Source organism: Lepidochelys kempii, chromosome 3, assembly GCF_965140265.1.
Source record: "Lepidochelys kempii isolate rLepKem1 chromosome 3, rLepKem1.hap2, whole genome shotgun sequence".
Lineage (NCBI taxonomy): Eukaryota > Metazoa > Chordata > Testudines > Cheloniidae > Lepidochelys > Lepidochelys kempii.
The window spans coordinates 109,844,849-109,865,832 of NC_133258.1; the positions used below are offsets into that span (position 1 = coordinate 109,844,849).

General features: G+C 40.4%; 1 protein-coding gene across 8 annotated transcripts in view; it reads left to right on the plus strand.

Moving 5' to 3' along the window:
- The window catches only part of UTRN (utrophin), a 587,482-nt gene that overhangs the window by 538,923 nt on the left and 27,575 nt on the right, over nt 1-20,984 (plus strand). For all 8 annotated transcript variants that reach the window (XM_073337527.1, XM_073337525.1, XM_073337526.1 and 5 more), the window contains 3 exons: nt 1,987-2,052; nt 15,857-16,015; nt 16,445-16,688. In XM_073337527.1, the coding sequence (XP_073193628.1) occupies nt 1,987-2,052; nt 15,857-16,015; nt 16,445-16,688 (469 nt within the window). The remainder of the gene's footprint in view (nt 1-1,986; nt 2,053-15,856; nt 16,016-16,444; nt 16,689-20,984) is intronic.

A 20,984-nucleotide genomic window follows, 5' to 3' on the forward strand; every position in this document is an offset into this window, starting at 1 on the left:
TGTGAAATAGTGATAGTTATGCCACTTTTCTATTTTACAGGGGTGCCTTGAAGTTAAATTTAGAATTTTTTTCAAGGCCACATAGATGCTTACGTGGGCAACATTACAGATGGAGACTAGGATTGTTATTACTGCAGGCTTATTCAGTGTGAGCTAATGCTGAAGATCTACAGGAGATCAAGGTCTAGAAATAGAGGATTATCTGAATGCCATCTTATGAGTTAAAAACGTGACTTCCAAATACACAATCCAGTCTAGATAGTGCTATTCCATCACATGCTATACCATGCCTCCACTTCAGTGGAATAAGGTGACCAAGAATATCAAGAGTCCTTTATCTTATAATAGGTTTTCCTTCATTGCCTCTAATTTTTTCAAAGAAGGCTAATTCATTTACAGATTAAATAACTTGCTCTTAGACAAAAAAGAAAACTAACAAAAATGAGCCATGGGGTGGTGCACACTATATTTTTCTTCAGTTCAAATATGTCTATATAATGTAAGTGGTAATTTTTCTTTATAGTGAATGCCATAGTAGCTTCCCTAGGATCCTAGAAATTAGAACAGGAAAAGAAAGACCTATTAGGTTATTTGGTCCAACTCCCAGAGGACAGAGGTAGTGCAGGTTTCAGGTCTCTGAACGGGAAGTACTCCTGGCGTGAGGAGGGAATTTCACTTTCCTGAGGTCAGTATAAGTTTGATGAAAGATATTTGATTGTTTCTGTTGTTCTTTATTTTATTTATTGCACATTAGAGTCATCATTATTTCCAACGTTAACTCAGTAAATCTCTTGTAACCAGGTTGAACTCCTTCAACTTCAGGCGTTTATCAACAAGATAAATCCAGCGCTGGAAATTCTTCTTGTCTTCTATTTTAATCTTCAGTGATTTCTTTAATTATTTTTAGTCAGTTATTGGATTTGAAAATGTTAAGAGACATCCTTCCGGTTTTGTAGACTCCAAGAGGGTGGTTCCATAGAAATATTCAGTAGAGTAATAAGGGGAGTTGTCTGTGCCACCCATGGATCTACACACACCATTAAATGTTTCTAGAATGGCTTGTATTCCTTTTATGCAGTGAAAACTACTGAATAGACCTGAAACAATTTCTAGCACATCTTTAAAGAAACAAATTACCAAGATGATGTTTGCTCCATGAGCGTTCAATTTAAATGATTGTCATTCTGTGTTCCTTATCTTATTCTTTCCATAATGCTGCGCAAACTATACAATAACAAGATAATATGTCTGCAAGATAGCATGACAAAAACAGTTTATATTTTTAATTTATAAAAATGTAATACCCAAACCTTTAAATTAATTCTATTAAAATGGGAAATACAGGCAATAGCTCCCCACGGTTATTCTATATTAATTTATGATTTTTCCAGGAATATGTCTGTTAATACTTTATAGGTCAATTTGTCCATTGTGCAATAGTATTTATTTGAGCATAGCTTCAAAGGTTCCATGATGATTGTGATAATGCTAATGAAAATCTAATGGTCTTCTATTGGATTGCCAAATAATGTACTTGCTGCAGATGAGTGGGCAGGCAGACTTTGTTAACTCACTTAGTTTTCTCATAAAAGTCCATCCATATCAGTGGTTCATACCACTGCGCTCTATTTTCTGGTTTCAGAGTAACAGGTGTGTTAGTCTGTATTCGCAAAAAGAAAAGGTGTACTTGTGGCACCTTAGAGACTAACCAATTCTGTTTTCTGTGGATAAACCTATAATGTCACCATATTTTCTAGTTTTGTTAAAATACTTGGAACACCTTAGTTATTAGTGTGTTTTTGTTATCCATCCATCCATCCATCCATCCATCCATCCACATTGCCTTTTCTGTGAACTACCAGCAGTTTAGGGGTTCAACCCTCATCAACTTCAAGAATTGGCATATCTGAAACACTCCCAAATAGAATGATCCCAGTCTGTTTTCTATGCATGGTCTCCCAAAGTCACATTTCTCTTTTCTTTCAGGCTGGCACAAATGGAAAGGACCAATGGTTCCTTGTTGACAGACAGCAGCTCCACCACAGGAAGTGTGTAAGTAAATCAAGCAATTAGAGCTACTGGGAAAGGCCAACTCATTTGATTATAAATGTCTAATTAATATAATCTTCATTGGTTGCAGTGCTGAATTTTAGTCCCAATCAAAGTAGGTAATAAATGGGGCGCAAAAAAGCCTGCATAAATTTTATGCTTCCAAGCAGTAATGGTATAAATTGGCAGGGTTTGTTCAGCTTGATGTGTCATTTAGTGAAGTGGTTCTGCCTCAAGAAATTGGATCATTTCAGCTGAAAGGCACATATAAATTCATTCTAGTTTAGCCCATTAATTTAAAGGAGAAAAAAGTTATTCAGTAGAGGAATATACAGTGCTAGAACTGTGTTGTTACTTATGCAGAACAATTATATTGATTTTGCCAGCTATTGGCTCATCTACACGGAGACACATTGTTATTAGCGTTATGGGATATTTTGCTTATAAAAAGCTTTAATTGAGATGAACTGATGTGCTGAATAAAAAAGATACCAAATTCCTGATAGATTAAATATGAATAATTTTTCATTGTCAAGCAAAAATATTTGAAAAACTTCTTATGTCTGTGCCAAGACCGAAATTGGGAGCTTTGTGAACGTCCAAGCATAGGAAGATAAATCCTGCCTCTTTTTAGCTATTTGTGATATTATCAGCTCTTGCAGGGGAAACACAGATCTTTGTTGTTCAATTTTCATTAGGTAGAAAGCCCTTTCATTTTTAAAATTAATGTATTTATTATTTTAAAACCTAATCATGTATTACGTTTAAGTATGACTTTCATTAGTGATTTGAAATTTCAAAAAGTTTGTTTCAAAGAAACATTTAAGTTTACCTTGAAGTCTTCTCCATACTCCTGCACACTTGGTGCATTCTCGCTCTCACAATTTTTAAGCTACTAAATCTGTTTTCACATATTTCCTTACTAGTGAGTTCATCAGTGACTGGAATGCAGAGCTATCCTTTCTTGGTTCACTTGAAAAACTTGCAAACTCACTGCCTTTTGGCTTGTATTCATAAAAGGAAAAATTGAAAGCTGCTAAATGCCTACACATTTGGTTGAGTAGTTTATTTCCCAGTTAATGAATCTAATAAGATGGCGAGACAGATACACCATGTATTCTAACATTTAAAACATAATTTGCACATGTAATATTTTATTAGTAATTCATCCCCTCTTTTGTCCTAAGATTTTGAATGTTTAAAACTCCTGGGTCTGAAATTGGTCTCAAGCCTCATAACAAAGGTTAATTCAGTAAATTCTGTCTATTATGATGCTGGGATGACTTCCAAGTTTAGGTCCTGATTCTGTAGAGAAAAGTTACACATGTGCTTAAGTATTTGTAAGAGCAGAGCCATAGGTGTCAAGGAGGGCAGCAACACTAACTCTTTCTTTCCAGTTGCGCCCTGGTTCTGATTACAGGTATTTTTCAGGCTTTACTTGAGATGTGCTTGAACTGGAATAATTGGATCCAATAACTAAATAAATAACCCCCACAAAATTGAAAAGTGTTTTGATTTAAAATTTTGATTTGGCCCTGTGACAGTCTGCTGGGGCTCCCAGAATTGTGAGTTACTGCTACTCCTCTGAGCCTCAGCAAGTGAAAGTTTTGCTACTGCTAAGTTGTATGACATACTAGCCTGTCTGCTCTGCCAGCAAACTCTTCAGGATTCTGCCAGTCCAGACCTTGCCTTGTAGGTAACAAACAGTGAAGCCCCAACTCCTGAGTTCCCTAGAGATGTCTCCCTGCCGTGTCTAGCCCCCTTACAGAATGCTCACAGAAGTTAAGTTTACTGCTCTTTAAAGAGTCAGTAAGCAACAGCTCATTAATTTAGCTGGAATTTGACAAATTCTCTTATTTCAATCACAGCACTGTGTTGGTTTATATTATTAGTAAAACAAGTTTATCTAATAAAAGGACATAGGATTAAGTGATACCAAGTAGAAGGAATAAAGATAGAATGGGGCACGAGCAAACAAAAGTAAAAATATACTTCTAAGACCAAAATCTGATTTAATAAAGTAGCGTCTCTTGTTCAAAGAAGTGTTTCTCACCAAGTCTCTTTTCCAACATAGCTGACTGGACTCTCTAGCCAGGACCTTGCTCAGTTCCTTTACCTCTTCAGGTGAAGAATACCAAAATGACTTTGTTTCCGCTTATATCTCCTAAAGTTTATTGACCCTGTTACAAGAAGCAGGACGTTTTCCTGCTGTTCTTCTCTTCCTGTTGATTTTCCATTCTCCCCCACTGATTCATATGTAAACAGGGCTTCCATTGTTTTGATTCCATAATGCTTAATTTTACATTGGAGACAGCTGCCCTCCCTTCTGTTTGAGAGAAAACCTGTTTCTCCATGTGTTTGGTCCCACTTTAAAGCATAATATCAGTGAGTATCCATAATTCCTTATATAGTGTTAATGCATACATTTCACAATGGTTTTAATCAACAGTGTGTCCCAGGTTTACTGAATACACTTTTATAATACAGGAATATCGTATACAATTAGTTGATTCAATTGCTTATCATTTGAAGTTCAGACCCCCTTTGGATAGCCCTGTAAACCTTTGAAATGTATTCTTCTGTAGCATTTCCCCAGATAAAGTTTCTCTCTTCTGCTGGGGCATGGGCAGCATGCTGTCTTCTCCCCTGCTTACTAGCTTTATTTAGCTTCTATGTAAATGTACCTTCATTGTCTCCACCTGACAAGCAAATGCACATTCTTTGTCTAAGGCAGACTGGGCTTGTGCATTGCTTTCCAAACACATTTTAAGAACATAATTCTAGTACGTATTTATTATTCTAGTACATACCCCATACATACACCACTCAATGATTATCAGTATCTTACCACTTTGTATATGATACTTTACATGAAATCTTTTAGATTCAGATTATGACAACAGTGTGTTGGCTATAATAAGTATGTAATGCTTGACAAGACTTGATGACACAGAGTGGTGAACCATCAATGGGCCCCTGTCACAGGCCCACTGTAGATATAGAAGACATCTATGAAATTCAGATCCAGATCCCAGTTCAGGTCCTGAACTTCTGTAATACCTGGGATTTTGGTTCAGGCCCATCTGAAGGTTTTTTAGATACAACATACCACAGAAATGAAATCTCTGGATGTGAATAACCTGAACTTTATGGGGTGGCTGAAATTTAGGTCAAAATTTTTAATCTCAGGCTCATCTAATATAAACCTATCTGGGCAAAATCCCTATATCTTAGTGCATTCTGCTGGGCCTCAGGAGAGAATTACTGATTTGTAAATCAAATTCTGTACTGCTCATAATCAGAGCTCTGTTATTTGGTATTATTTTATTGATCCCTGAGAGTCCTTCAGTGTATTGCAAACTTGTAATAGGGGCAAAGTCACTTTTAACATTGGAAAGTTGCTACTTCTGTCTTGTCAGCTGAACCCTGTTAATGAGCTTGTTAACACACTTTCATGCTCTAAAGCAGTGGTTCTCAAAGCCGGTCTGCCGCTTGTTCAGGGAAAGCCCCTGGCAAGCTGGACCGGTTTGTTTACCTGCCGCGTCTGCAGGTTCAGCTGATCATGGCTACCACTGGCCGTGGTTCACCACTCCAGGCCAATGGGGGCTGCGGGAAGGGCGGCCAGCACATAAGCATGGAAAGTGTCCAATGCAGAGTGTCCAAAATGTGTCTAAATCAAGCAAAATATTAGGACCTTCCTGATGTAAATCTGTTAAAGAAAAGGAGAATTTTTTTTCCTTCATAGCCTTTGCTACATTAATTCTGGAAGAATGTTCTAAACATTTGAACAAGGGGGTCCTGTTAATTTTTCTTGTAGGTTAATTTAGTTTTAGCTGGGGCTATCAATTAATCGCAGTTAACTCAGGCGAATAACTAAAAAAAATTAATCTCTGTGAAAAAAATTAATCGTGATTAATCACACTGTTAAACAATAGAATAGGAATTGAAAGTTATTAAATATTTTTGGATGTTTTTCTACATTTTCAAATATATCGATTTCAATTACAACACAGAATACAAAGTACTCACTCAATATAATTTTTAATTAAAAATGTTTGCACTGTAAAAATGCTAAAAGAAATAGCATTTTTCAATTCACCTCCTATGAGTACTGTAGTGCAATCTCTTTATCATGAAAGTGCAACTTACAAATGTAGGGGGTTTTTTTTACATAACTACGCTCAAAAACAAAACAACATAAAACTTTACCGCCTACAAGTCCACCTAGGGTATGTCTACACTACCCGCTGGATTGGTGGGAAGCAATCGATCCAGCGGGGATTGATTTATCACATCTACTCTAGACTTGATAAATCAACCCCGAGTACTCTCCCGTCGACTCCTGTACTCCAGCTCCACGAGAGGCGCAGGCGGAGTCAATGGGGAAGCGGCAGCAGTCAACTCACCGCGGAGAAGACACCACTGTAAGTCGATCTAAGTACGTCGACTTCAGCTATGTTGTTCACGTAGCTGAAGTTGCGTAACTTAGATCGATTCCTCCGCCCCACCCCCCAGTGTAGACCAGGCCTCAGTCCTACTTCTTGTTCAGCCCATAGCTAAGCAAAACAAGTTTGTTTACATTTACGGGAGATAATGCTGCCCACTTCTTAATTACAATGTCACCTGAAAGTGAGAATAGGCGTTCACTTGGCACTGTTGTAGCTGCCATTGCAAGATATTTACATGACCGATGTGCTAAAGATTCATATGTCTCTTCATGCTTCAGTCATCGTTCCAGAGGACATGCTTCCATGTTGATGAAGCTCATTTAAAAAAAAAAAAAAGCGTTCATTAAATTTATGACTGAACTCCTCAGGGGAGAATTGTACGTCTCCTGCTCTGTTTTACCTGCATTCTGCCATATATTTCATGTTATAGCAGTCTCGGATGATGACCCAGTACATGTTGTTCGTTTTAAGAACACTTTCACTAAAAATTTGACAAAATGCGACGAAGATACCAATGTGAAATTTCTGCAGATAGCTACAGCACTTGACGCAAGATTTAAGAATCTGAAGTGCCTTCCAAAATCTGAGAGGGACGAGGTGTGGAGCATGCTTTCAGAAGTCTTAAAAGAGCAACACTCTGATGCAGAAACTACAGAACCCAAACTGCCAAAAAAAGAACATCAACCTTCTGCTGGTGGCATCTGACTCAGATAATGAAAACGAACGTGTGTCAGTCCACACTTCTTTGGATTGTTAGCTCGCAGAACTCGTCATCAGCATGGACCTATGTCCTCTGGAATGGTGGTTGAAGCATCAAGGGACGTATGAATCATTAGCACATCTAGCATGTAAATATCATGAGACGCCAGCTACAACAATGCCATACAAACACCTGTTCTCGCTTTCAGGTGCCATTGTAAACAAGAAGCAGGCAGCATTATCTTCTGGTAATGTAAACCAATTTGTTTGTTTGAGCGATTGGCTGAACAAGATGTAGGACTAATTGGACTTGTAGGCTCTAAAGTTTTACATTGTTTTATTTTTGAATGCAGGTTTTTTTGGTACATAATTCTACATTTGTAAGTTCAACTTTCATGATAAAGCAATTGCACTACGTTATTTCTATTAGGTGAATTGAAAAATACTATTTCTTTTGTTTTTTACAGTGCAAATATTTGTAATAAAAATAAATACAAAATGAGTGCTGTACACTTTGTATTCTGTGTTGTAATTGAAATCAATATGTTTGAAAATGTAGAAAACATCCAAAATATTTAAGTAAATGATGTTCTATTGTTTAACAGCACAATTAATCGTGATTAATTTTTTTAATCATTAATTTTTTTAATCGTTTGACATCCCTAGTTTTAGCAAATACAGCTAAATCTAATGGCTATTCATTTATAAAATAGATTATTCCCCTTTGTTGAATCTAAACTCAGAATGATCATGAGGAAAAAGATTAAGATATTCCTCATACTCTTTCCCCAAATGTTCTGGTGTCTCACAGAGATCCTGGTCATGTCGTTTGAGAAACACTGGTTTAGTGTAGTAAATGGAAAATGAACATTATTGAGAAAATAATTATTTTGAATTTATACTCATTTTAATCTATAGCATTAATGAAATAAGTTGTAATGATCTGCATAAAGCAATAGGCCAAAACTCAGTACTGTATCAGTAAATACTGATAATTTTTGTTAACATAACTAACTTTTTCTTCTCTTCTACTTTTTAAATGTTTGTGAAATGCCACAATGTATAATTAGAAGTAACTTTTTATATTATCCTATATAACTATTCTATCAAATCTGTACATGTACCATACCTAAAAGGTTGAGATCTATTTAGAATATGCACATATGTCTGCTACGACAGACAATACATTTCTCATTAATCCCTTTGCTGTTAGTCTCACTCCACACCTTCTATGCTGCCAATGCTGGTGAACATGCCACCAAAAACTGTGCCGTGTTAGAACTTACCTTGAACATTCAGCAGCACAGCAGCTGTGTTCTCCCTCAAAGTGCCTAAATCAGCTAGTGACAATCAAGAAATTAAAGACCATCCAGTCAGAGAGAGAAATTAATTTCAGTTGGCAATAAATTGGGAAAAGAACAGATAAGCAAAAGTGAAAGCGGGAGAGAGAAATTTTGACAACGATGTTGAACCTTCAGGATTTTGCTATTTTTCACAACAATGCTAGGTCAAAGGGGGAAATACAATTATCACCAGCACGTTCAGGTTAGTGCATAAGATTTAATTTACTATCTGGTTTTCTCAATCAAATAGAATCAAGAATCCACCAGAGCTCAGAATGATTCTGTCAGAAAGACTTGATCTTTTTTTAGAGCTCAGACTGAATGCTCTGAAAGACGTGGGAAACTACACCCATTTGCCCCTTATTCTCCATATACTTATGCATACAATCTATACACACCTATTTAAAGATATCCACACACACACACACACACACACACACACACAGAATAGCGTGTTTCAAGTGCAGGTTTCCATGGCTTGTTACGTGAGATGCACCTCTCTTAAATTTGACCTTCCTGCAGCCCATTTTTACACCTTAGTGCTGTCATTCTGCTAAATGGCACAGGCACTAAACACTACAGTGCAGTCTTATAACTTCTCCATCTTCATGATCCTGATTTTGAATCAAAGTAAGCTGAAAATCTACAGTGGAATAACTACTGAAAAAGGCTGAGGAGTTGATTTTGATTCTCTGCTTTTAGAGGTTGTTGCCTACCGTCCCCTATCAGTTCTGGAAAAGAAAGTGTAATGGATTCGCAATATCAAAATGTTTGTTTGCCAGAGTGCATTTGCTGCTTCCTTGTCTTGTAGGCCATTCTGTCATCATGAAACCCTGAATTAAAACTCCAGTGCCACTAATAGATCTATCTTAATTACTGTCATGAGATTTGTTAGTGCAGACACAAGGTCCTGCCTTTCAGACCAATAATTTAGTGAGGCAGACAGAAGGTTGAGGGAGAGATACATAGCAAAGATTCATCTTTTCCTTAAGTAGATTTCTTCCTTTATCTGGTGTTCATTGAACAGGAATGTTATCTGTAAGAATGTGCCGCTTATAATGGACAAATCAATACTTCCAATCTTTGTCCTCTGTATTCCATGTGAGGTAGCCACAGTGAGAGAGAAGGGGAGAAAATCTCTTGTCCTGAATGAATATGATTGTAGAGTTCGAAATAAAAAAAAAATTAGTAGTTTTTTTTATCAGTTTGTATTTATCTGTTGCAGTCACAGCAGCTAGTAGCAGTACCATGAGGGTTCTGTCAGACATTATCATTTGTAAATTTCATTTTTCAGTGTCTTATAAATGTTATGCAAAAATTCACAGATTATCACGTCATGCCAGAAATGACAGAACAGGACTTTAACATATAAGAATTCAGCTTTGGGAGCACTTTTTAAAAAAGTTCTATTTTAGACGTCAGTGCTTAATGAATAAATTTGTAATTTAGACAGTGCTTTTTTGGTATCTATTTAAAAACTAATTCAAGTAGCCAAAATAGAAATATTTTACTTCGTGTATCACCTGAACTTTTCACAAAAACGTCTCTCTCTCACCATAAGGATGTCTCTGCACTTCGAAATGATGCCATTCGTTCACAACAGCCCTGAAGAAATAGTTGCACTCATCAGTTAAATGAATGTTTTAGACCATCTTTTTTAAAAACAAAAAACAAAAAACTTGATTTCACAATGTTCTGTCTCTTCGGTCTGGTTCAGTGCTGTGTTGTGGCACTCGCTTCTCACCTGAAGAGTGAGGCTAGAATTGCCAGCATTTCTCAGTATGTCCAAGAACATGCCGCTTTGAGTGGGGTGATTCTGTATGGCTTCCAGGATTTTAAGAAGCACAAGTTCATGGGTCCAGATCTAATGCATCCAAGGATGCTGAGGGAGTTAGCTAGTATGATTGCAGAGCCATTGGCCATTATCTTTGAAAAGTCGTGGTGATTGGGGGAGGTCCCAGAGGATTGGAAAAAGGCAAATATAGTGCCCATATTTTAAAAAGGGGGAAAAAGAACCTGGGGAACTACAGACCAGTCAGCCTCACTTCAGTCCCTGGCAAAATCATGGAGCAGGTCCTCAAGGACTCCATTTTGAAGCACTTGGAGAAGAGGAAGGTGATCAGGAACAGTCAACATAGATTCACCAAGGGCAAGTCATGCCTGACCAACCTGGTTGCCTTCTATGATCAGATAACTGGCTCTCTGGATATGGGGAAAGTGGTGGATGTGATATATCTTGACTTTAGCAAAGCTTTTGATACGGTCTCCCACAGTATTCTTGCCAGCAAGTTAAAAAAGTATGGATTGGATGAATGGACTATAAGGTGGATAGAAAGCTGGCTAGATTGTCAGGCTCAATGGGTAGTGATCAACAGCTTGATGTGTAGTTGGCAGCTGGTATCAAGCGGAGTGTCCCAGGGGTCAGTCCTGGGGCCGGTTTTGTTCAACATCTTTATTAATTGCACTCTCAGCAAGTTCACAGATGACATTAAAATGAGGGGAGCGGTAAATATGCTGGAGTATAGGGATAGGGTCCGGAGTGACCTAGACACATTGGAGGGTTGGGCCAAGAGAAATCTGATAAAGTTCAACAGAGACAAGTGCAGAGCCCTGCACTTAGGAAGGAAGAATCCCATGCACCGCTACAGGCTGGGGACCAACTGGCTAAGCGGCAGTTCTGGAGTAAAGGACTTGGGGATTACAGTGAACAAGAAGCTGGATATGAGTCAGCAGTGTGCCCTTGTTGCCAAGAAGGCCAATGGCATATTGGGCTGCATTAGTAGGAGCATTGTCAGCAGATTAAGGGAAGTGATTATTCCCCGCTGTTCGGCACTGGTGAGGCTACACGTGGAGTACAGTTTTGGTCCCCCAACTACAGAAGGGATGTGGACAAATTGGAGAGAGTCCAGCGGAGGGCAATGAAAATGATTAGGGGGCTGGGGCACATGACTTACGAGGAGAGGCTGAGGAAACCAGGGTTATTTAGTCTGCAGAAGAGAAGAGTGAAGGGGGGTTCCAAAGAGGATGGAGCTAGGCTGTTCTCAGTGGTCGCAGATGACAGAACAAGAAGCAATGGTCTCAAGTTGCAGTGCAGGAAGTCCAGGTTGGATATTAGGAAACACTATTTCACTAGGAGGGTGGTGAAGCACTGGACTGGGTTACCTAGGAAGGTGGTGGAACCTCCATCCATAGAGGTTTTTAAGGCCCGGCTTGACAAAACCTTGGCTGGGATGATTTAGTTGGTGTTGGTCCTGCTTTGAGCAGGGAATTGGACTAGATGACCTCCTGAGGTCTCTTCCAACCCTAATATTCTATGATTCTATTCTATGAAGCCCTACAAATATTCTAGGGCTTTATGCAACATCATAATTTCCCTTGAAATACACTTAAGCAATAATCTTAGTTATAACTGGAGAATATTTTTAAGGTGGATAAAGGAAGAACATGGGCAAGCTACTGCAGTTTTTCACTAATGTTTTAGGATCTGCTCTAAAGTCCATTGAGGTCAATAAAAAGATTCCCACTGGTCTTTGAATCAGGCCTTTAGTTTGTAACTAGGTTATTGGAAAAGAAGCAATTATGAGTTTCACTGAGTTATGAAAGTAGCTGGGAGAAGAAAGGACAAAGGGGCTTGTTTTTGTAAGTATAAGAAAAATGAAAAAACAACCTGCACATTGATCTCTTTCTACCCCTGCCAACAGTGTTAATCAATAAGGCTAAGATTTTGTCATGCATATTTTTAGTAAAAGTCAGACAGGTCACAGGCAATAAAGAAAAATTCACTGGACCCCGTGACCTATTCGTGACTTTTACTAAAAATATGCATGACAAAATGGAGAACTATGGGGTCCTCACACCAACCCGAAGGGCCCGGCTCTGAGCTTGCGGCTTCCCCCCACTGCCCATGGGTCCAAGCTCAGGGCACCGCCACCGCCCATGGCTGCTCCAAGTTCCGGGACATCCCTGCTGCCCTGCCGCCCACAACAGCTGGGAGCTGTGGGGTCCATCCGCGATGGCAAGGAGCTCCTGGGGGCCCCACTGCCCAGTGTCCAGGAGCTCTGAGGCATCCCTGCACCAGTTGAGAGATTATTACACAAAACAGGAGCATAGAGGAAGGAGCTTCTCATCTCTATTCTGTTTTTAATTCTTGTAACATAAATGAATGCATGTGGACTGAAACAGCATGAATTGAAACAATTGACAGGACTGTCACATGATATAGGTGGAATTGGTGGTTTTTCACTTTGGGTTACTTAACATATAAGTATTTGATAAAAACCCCAAACTTTCATACCTAAATGACAAGAAGTAAATCCAGCTAGAGTCAAGAAGCAGAAGCCCACGTAACAGCTTATAGTGAGTAGTTTACTTATACTCAAGCAGAGAAATATTGGAGATATTTCCATTTTACTCTAACATAGGAACTAGTGTACAGGAAGACGTACTGGAAGCAAATACTCAATGAGCTTACACCAGTCACTTAGTAGAAGTGATCCTCTAATAAAGAGCAGAAAACTACTGCATACATTTGTGGATATTTTGGCACTGTCTCTAGGAGGTTACCTAATAGCAGTGGTCTTTTGCACAGATTTTGCTGTGTATGCAGTGAGCTATCAGGAAAGTCCTTGCCTCAGCAGTGTACCCAGTTAAAGAAGGTTTAACATACATACACACTCAGTTTATGTTCATAATTCTCATTAGGGCTTATATACATTACCTAAATGCATTTGTGAGAATAGAGAATGCCCTTCATGATGATGACTTGATGTATCTTTGAGAAGTCATTGCCATCCATAAAGATGGCTTGTAATTCACATATATGAGTGTTTAATTCCTCTTGGTTACCAACCACCACAACTGTGGTTTGTCTCTCATCAAAGGAGTCTGCTTCTAAGCAGCTATTTTTTCAAATAATTAAAATGTGACTGTACATTTGAATGTTTTGGGATGAATGGTATTACATAAGTGTGTGTTGCTTATTGGCCCTATTCTATTAAAAAAAGGTCTCTTTAAATGTTCCATTACATTTGATATCAAAAATAAATATTTTCCACATAACCAGTTGTCATTTTAAGTATGTCCAGTATAGGGCATTGGCTCAGGTTACTTTTGGTTATGTCCATTGCACCATTAGTTGGATCAAGGAGTTATGGGTTAGTTCGTTGACGAAAAACTCATAACAAGAGATAAACGTTGTTGATGAGAAATAGTTTGTGTAGCAGGATGCTACTGTTTGTCTAAATTAGACCCAACAACGTTGTATGTTCATTTTTAAGAAAATAAATCACTTCCAAGTTCCTCAGAACAGCAAATATCTGTTTTAACTCCAATTAGTATTTTTATTATTTCATGAAAAGACTTTCAGTAAGTTTATTCCAAAATAGGTGTCTGAGTGGGACAAGGACTTCCCTCTTTGGGAAGACAGAGGTCAATACTAGGAGCATTTTGCAGAGGTTTTTTTGTAATAGCCTAAGACAGATGTTAGCATTAGAATTCTCTCAGCCGTAGTTATGCTGGGTGAATTGTAATTGTTTCAATCAAAAATGGCAAAGAATTTATTATTCCTAATAAATGTCTAAAATGTAACCTTTAAATGAAAGAGTGTTGAAGACATGAATTAAGGAAAGAGATGGCTATACATTCAATAATAAATAGTTTATGGTTTAGTCTTTTTATCTTTCTGAATTATGGATTATTTTTAGAGGAATTGGTTTTTATTTTCACACACAGAACTTTCATCATATCTTTTTGCTGTTAACCATTTTCTCCCATGTAAAATAGCTGTACCACTCCCATCCTTATGGAAAAACACCAAAACAAAGAAAGAAAGAACACCCTCTACTGATTCCAAACTGTCCTCCTCGTGTGAAATCCTAGGCCCCACTGTAGTGGCAAAATACTCATTGACTTCAATGGACTAGGCTTTCACCTGTAGTGTCAAAACAGCCCTCTTTGCATCCACTGTCAGATTAGATTCAGCCTACCTCACAAGTCTTGTCCTCTCTTGTTCCCTGTCCCTTCCCTTTCTTCTCCCTATTCAGCATCTAGCGCTGTACCCTCCCACATTCTCAGGACATCTGGTGTAGGGAGTCTCTCCTCTGTGATTAGTTCCCATCTAGAATTTTCTTTCCATCTCTCTGTCTTTCACTCACTCTTTCACTTTCCCAGATGTTATCTCAAAACATATCTGTAGCTGTTAATGTGTTTCTCCCTGTGTGATTATTCATTCTTTAATTCTAGAGCATTTTGGGGTACAGTTGGTCTGATAGATGCTGTACAGAAGGAAGTATTACAGCTTTTGTTTGTAAGCCGATGTGTAAAGATTGGAATTTATCGAGAAAGTTCTCTAGCATTCAAGTTTTTTGTAGTTCAGTAGTTTCTCTTTAAAGAAGAGAATGAATTTAGAGTCTATCTTCTACCTCCTATCCATCTGAAGATTATTAGGGAGAAAAAGCAGGATTATTTAATAGACTTAGAAGTGGGGGGAAGGATGATGCATCTAGAAAAGCAGGTTCAGCCAAATAGTAATAGCCATTACTGGATCCCTCAGGTCCTCCATACCGCCTACCACAAGATAATTTCTGCTCTAGCCAGAAGGATCTAGCTACCTCCCTCAAAGAACCTGAGTATGTTGCCTATGTGAGAACCACAATCTTAAGAAATGGGGGAAAAGACCAATTTGTAACTTGTGTTTGTTATGCTTATAAAAACTTCACAGAATATTTTATAAGCATGTTTCCTCTTTAATGCCACAACCATTCCACTTTGCTAAGCACACAGTTCTTTCTGTATCTCTGATCTGTGACCATGCTAAGATATCTGTGAATATTCCCATCTATAATTTTTACTAGGATGTGAAACATATGTCTAGCATTTTCTCTCCCATCTCTCAAAGTACACTAGATGTCAGGTGTGTGTTGTTAAAATACACAACTGCTGCAAAAGACATCAAGGAGTAGTTGATTCTTTTTTTCTTTGTTTCTTTTAGAAGTATCACCAGCCATTGTGCTGTGTATGTGCATTTAAATTAAACTGGCTTTACACTAATACAGAACATCTGTCTTTTTCATGTGGATTTTTTAATCCTGCAGTATATTTATGCCGGGAGCAAGTCAGAAAAAATATGGATATGTATAGTTCACCCACACATAACTGACAGCTGTGTCCCAAACTCTTGGAGACCAACTTACCTCCGTGCCAGCCTTTTTTAAAAAGACAAACTTAGCAAAGCTGTTAGATCATTGGCTAATTTATACTTCCGGGGTATCAAGTACATTTACATGAGCTGTTTCCATCTGTGTTGCTTTGTTATTCTAGAGAGGATGAACATGCCCTCATCCAGCAGTACTGTCAAACTCTGGGAGGAGAGTCGCCTGTGAGTCAACCGCAGAGTCCTGCCCAAATCCTGAAGTCAGTGGAAAAGGAAGAACGGGGAGAGTTGGAGCGCATCATTGCCAACCTCGAGGAAGAGCAAAGGTTTTGTAATCTTCCGGTGCAGCGTCTGAACTGGCATTTCATTAACTCTGTTTTAATCGTGCACACACACTGCATAATCGTTGTTTGGACAAAATGAGAAAAGGAACTGAAATGGGCACTGAAGTCTCAGTTTCTGCTGAAAACCTGATCAGAGTTTTAGCTCTTCACAATGGCCCTTTGTAAGTTAAGTTGCTGGGCCTGTGATCAGACAGTCTAACAAAGTAGCAATTTCACTCCTCCTAGTTTGTGCTGCAGCTGTCTAATTTATCATACACTGGAAGCCTAGACTTTATCTTGGTATAAGGTACTTAGGCTCCAAAGATATAGATAATGAAAAGATGCACTGAATTAGGGGAAATATATTAAATTATGTTGTCATGTATGCTGCTATGAAATGTAATCTCCTTTTTCTCTTTATAATTGTATTAGGAGTCTCCAGGTGGAATATGAGCAGCTAAAGGAACAACATCTTCGGAGAGGAATAAACCCTCTTGCCTCCCCCCCAGACTCCATTGTATCGCCCCAGCACACTTCTGAAGATGCTGAGCTCATTGCTGAGGCCAAACTCCTAAGGCAGCACAAAGGTCGTTTGGAGGCCAGAATGCAAATATTGGAAGATCACAATAAACAGCTAGAATCTCAGCTTCACCGGCTACGGCAGCTGCTTGAGCAGGTACAATAAGTAGTGGCGCCCTCCGTCAACTTTCATGCTTGTGAGACGGCATTCATGTCGGCGTTGAATTTTTTTGCATTCAATGCAAATGCATTAAATGTTTTGTGGACATTTCTCCCTTTATTAGCTTACTCTGTTGCCTTCAGTTTTATTGATGGTCTGGAAAAGGGTGTGTATTTTTCTACCTTCAGTTATAAATATATTTGCGATAGCAAAAAACAAAATTTGAAGCAAAATGATGCTTCAAAAATCCCCCATTGATAAAACCTGTCACATGGGGCAATTAAAACATTTTCTATCCCTAAAACTGCCAGTTTTGGCACCCTCCTGCCAATAACCAAATAATCATCCGGCATGTTCAGCATGCTAATAATATGGCTGGCGTTCTTCCTTCCTTCCTTCCTTCCTTCCAAGAGCTCAAGGCACTTTTGACATCTATGAAAATTTCAGAACTACTTAAATAACAAAAATAAGTGCAGCAATTTTCTCAAAACAAATAAAAAAGTGAGGAAAAAAATCCATCTCCCTCTTCAGCCAGTGGGCCCAGCCACACAATATACCTGCCTCGCCCATATCTCTCTGCTCCTTATCACTCCTTCCCCAAAAGCTTGGTCTGGCTTTTAAAGTTGGGCACTGCACCATTGCTCAGAATTATGATGATAGAGAGGACGAAGAGGTTTGTCTCGCAGGCAGTGAAGAAATTAATTCCTAAGGAAAGTGGGGAAAACTAGACAATTCCTTTACCAAGTCTTTTGAGTAACACATATATACATCTGGTATGTGCAGTAAAATGATGGTGTAGCTACAACTGAAAGTTGCAGTAGAGAAACCTACCTCTTTCTTGAAAATGCCAATAACTATGGGGTGGGTTTTTTGACAGTCTTGTTTAGGTACAGAAAAAGCTGGCTTTTAAGCATTGTTTTGATTGCACTGTTTTGGATCTGGGAACTTGAGAAATTTGCAGAGATGGTACATCACTTTTGCCTTCTAGATCACCAGTTCTGATCAATCCTAGTTCAATGTGACAAATATTCCCTGACACAGGTGGGCCAAGTGTGTGGTCTTAGTCCAGTTCTGAATGAACCTGTTGGCCATATCAGATCAAACGGACATCACACTTGGCATTCTATTCTATTCTATTTTATTCTATTCTATTATTAACACCTAAGAACTAATTCATACCCTTGTTGACAGTCCTGGAAGAAAGGTCAAGAAATAAACAGTTCCAAAGACTGAGCTACTCTCTCATCTCTGCAGGTAGTCTCCCCTTGCAGACTCGGGGCAGGCCTTGGTCCCAAGGGTTCAAACCCTGCAAGTCCTGCAATAAGCCCATGCCAATGGGTGACCTCCACAACGCTTGTCTAAAGTGTCTGGGGGAGGTGCACCAAGCCAATAGATGCAGGATTTGTAAAGGGTTTCGCCTTAGAACAAAAAAGGAGCCGGACTTCCATTTAAAGCAGCTCCTTCTGGAGGTGGCACTGAGACCGCAATCCGCCTCGGCACGGCAAGACCCGGCACAGAGTTCATCCGTGCAGAGCGCTCCAGCATCCGTGGCAGAAGCAGCACTGCGGAAAGATGCTGAGCTCAGAAACCCGCGGCACCGCCACTCCCCAGCACCGAAGTCGGTGGGAACTGTCCCATACCCTAGCGACATGGAAGCAGGTTAGGAGCTGATCTCCACCTTCAAGACCCACTCCTTCAGAGCTGGCCAATGGAGCACGTCCCAGGGAGGAGGTCCCAGCGCCGAGGGCTTTGATGCCAGCACTGTCGACTTCAGCCCCACAAAGGGGACCGTTGAATCCGGTGCCATTGGACTCCCCAAGCCATGTGGTGGAAGAGATGGGGCTACCATCCACCCCAGGCACCTTTGAAGCCTTGAGGGATCTCACTGCCATGATGGCACTGCAGTACCCGGCTCTCCGCGACAAGCCTCCAGCGCCACCAAAGGCAGCACCATCCCAAGGCAAGCCAGCGATGTTGCATCCGCCTGCATTTCCAAGGCACCGCTCTCCGGTATCGACAAGAAGGCACCACTCTGAGTCGCGGCACTGATCCATCTCACCACGCCGCTCGGACTCGCAGCACCGGTCGGACTAGCGGCACTGCTCACCATCCTGGCACAGATCCCTGTCTTGGGAGAAGTACCGTTCTTGGCACCGGTCAAGGTCTCAACCTTTGCAGCAGGAAGGTCTATTCTACCAGAGGCTTACAGCTCCAGGATTGCTAATCAGCAGACATCCTGAGCAGATACAGCTTCAACTTCTGGAACTCCATGCAAAAATATAGGGAACTGTTACCCTCAGAATCCAGGAAGGAGTTTGGGACTATTGTTGAGGAGGGCAAGGCAGTAGCATGGACCTCTTTACAGTCCTCACTGGATGCTGCAGACTCAGTGGTGTGCACCTTGTCCTCCAGTATAGCCATGAGGAGACGCTCATGACTGCAGGCCGCAGATCTGCCACCTGAGGTTCAGCAGACCCTTCAGGACCTGCCCTTTGATGGGGCGGGATTATTTGCAGCCCAAACTGACTCCAGGCTGCATAGCCTAAAAGACTCAAGGGGTACAAGACATGTTAAGCAAGAGATGTTAAGGGTAACAAGAAGGGTTTCTTCAGGTATGTTAGCAACAAGAAGAAAGTCAAGGAAAGTGTGGGCCCCTTACTGAATGAGGGAGACAACCTAGTGACAGGATGTGGAAAAAGCTAATGTACTCAATGCTTTTTTTGCCTTTGTCTTCACGAACAAGGTCAGCTCCCAGACTACTGCACTGGGCAGCACAGCATGGGGAGGAGGTGACCAGCCCTCTGTGGAGAAACAAGTGGTTCGGGACTATTTAGAAAAGCTGGACGAGCACAAGTCCATGGGGCCGGATGCGCTGCATCCAAGAGTGCTAAAGCAGTTGGCGGATGTGATTGCAGAGCCATTGGCCATTATCTTTGAAAACTCATGGCGATCAGGGGAAGTCCCTGACGACTGGAAAAAGGCTAATGTAGTGCCCATCTTTAAAAAAGGGAAGAAGGAGGATCCTGGGAACTACAGGCCAGTCAGCCTCACCTCAGTCCCTGGAAAAATCATGGTCCTCAAGGAATCAATTCTGAAGCACTTAGAGGAGAGGAAAGTGATCAGGAACAGTCAGCATGGATTCACCAAGGGCAAGTCATGCCTGACTAATCTAATTGCCTTCTATGATGAGATAACTGGCTCAGTGGATGAGGGGAAAGTGGTGGACGTGTTGTTCCTTGACTTTAGCAAAACTTTTGACACGGTCTCCCACAGTATTCTTGCCAGCAAATTAAAAAAGTATGGATCGAATGAATGGACTAGAAGGTGGATAGAAAGTTGGCTAGATCGTTGGGCTCAATTGGTAGTGATCAGTGGTTCCATGTCTAGTTCGCAGCCAGTATCAAGTGGAGTGCCCCAAGGGTCGGTCCTCGGGCCGGTTTTGTTCAATATTTTCATAAATGATCTGGAGGATGGTGTGGATTGCACCCTCAGGAAGTTTGCAGATGACAATAAACTGGGAGGAGAGGTAGATACTCTGGAGGGTAGGGATAGGATACAGAGGGCCCTAGAGAAATTAGAGGATTGGGCCAAAAGAAATCTGATGGGGTTCAACAAGGACAAGTGCAGAGTCCTGCACTAAGGACGGAAGAATCCCATGCACCACTACAGACTTGGGACCGAATGGCTTGGCAGCAGTTCTGCAGAAAAGGACCTAGGGGTTACAGTGGACCAGAAGCTGGATATGAGTCAACAGTGTGCCCTTGTTGCCAAGAAGGCCAATGGCATTTTGGGATGTATATGTAGGGGCATTGTCAGCAGATCGAGGGACGTGATCATTCCCCTCTATTCGACATTGGTGAGGCCTCGTCTGGAGTACTGTGTCCAGTTTTGGGCCCCACACTACAAGAAGGATGTGGAAAAATTGGAAAGAGTCCAGCGGAGGGCAACAAAAATTATTAGGGGACTGGAACACATGACTTACGAGGAGAGGCTGAGGGAACTGGGATTGTTTAGTCTGCGGAAGGGAAGAATGAGGTGGGATTTGATAGCTGCTTTCAACTACCTGAAAGGGGGTTCCAAAGAGGATGGCTCTAGACTGTTCTCAGTGGTAGCTGATGACAGAACAAGGAGTAATGGTCTCAAGTTGCAGTGGGGGAGGTTTAGGTTGGATATTAGGAAAAACTTTTTCACTAGGAGGGTGGTGAAGCACTGGAATGCATTACCTAGAGAGGTGGTGGAATCTCCTTCCTTAGATATTTTTAAGGTCAGGCTTGACAAAGCCCTGGCTGGGAT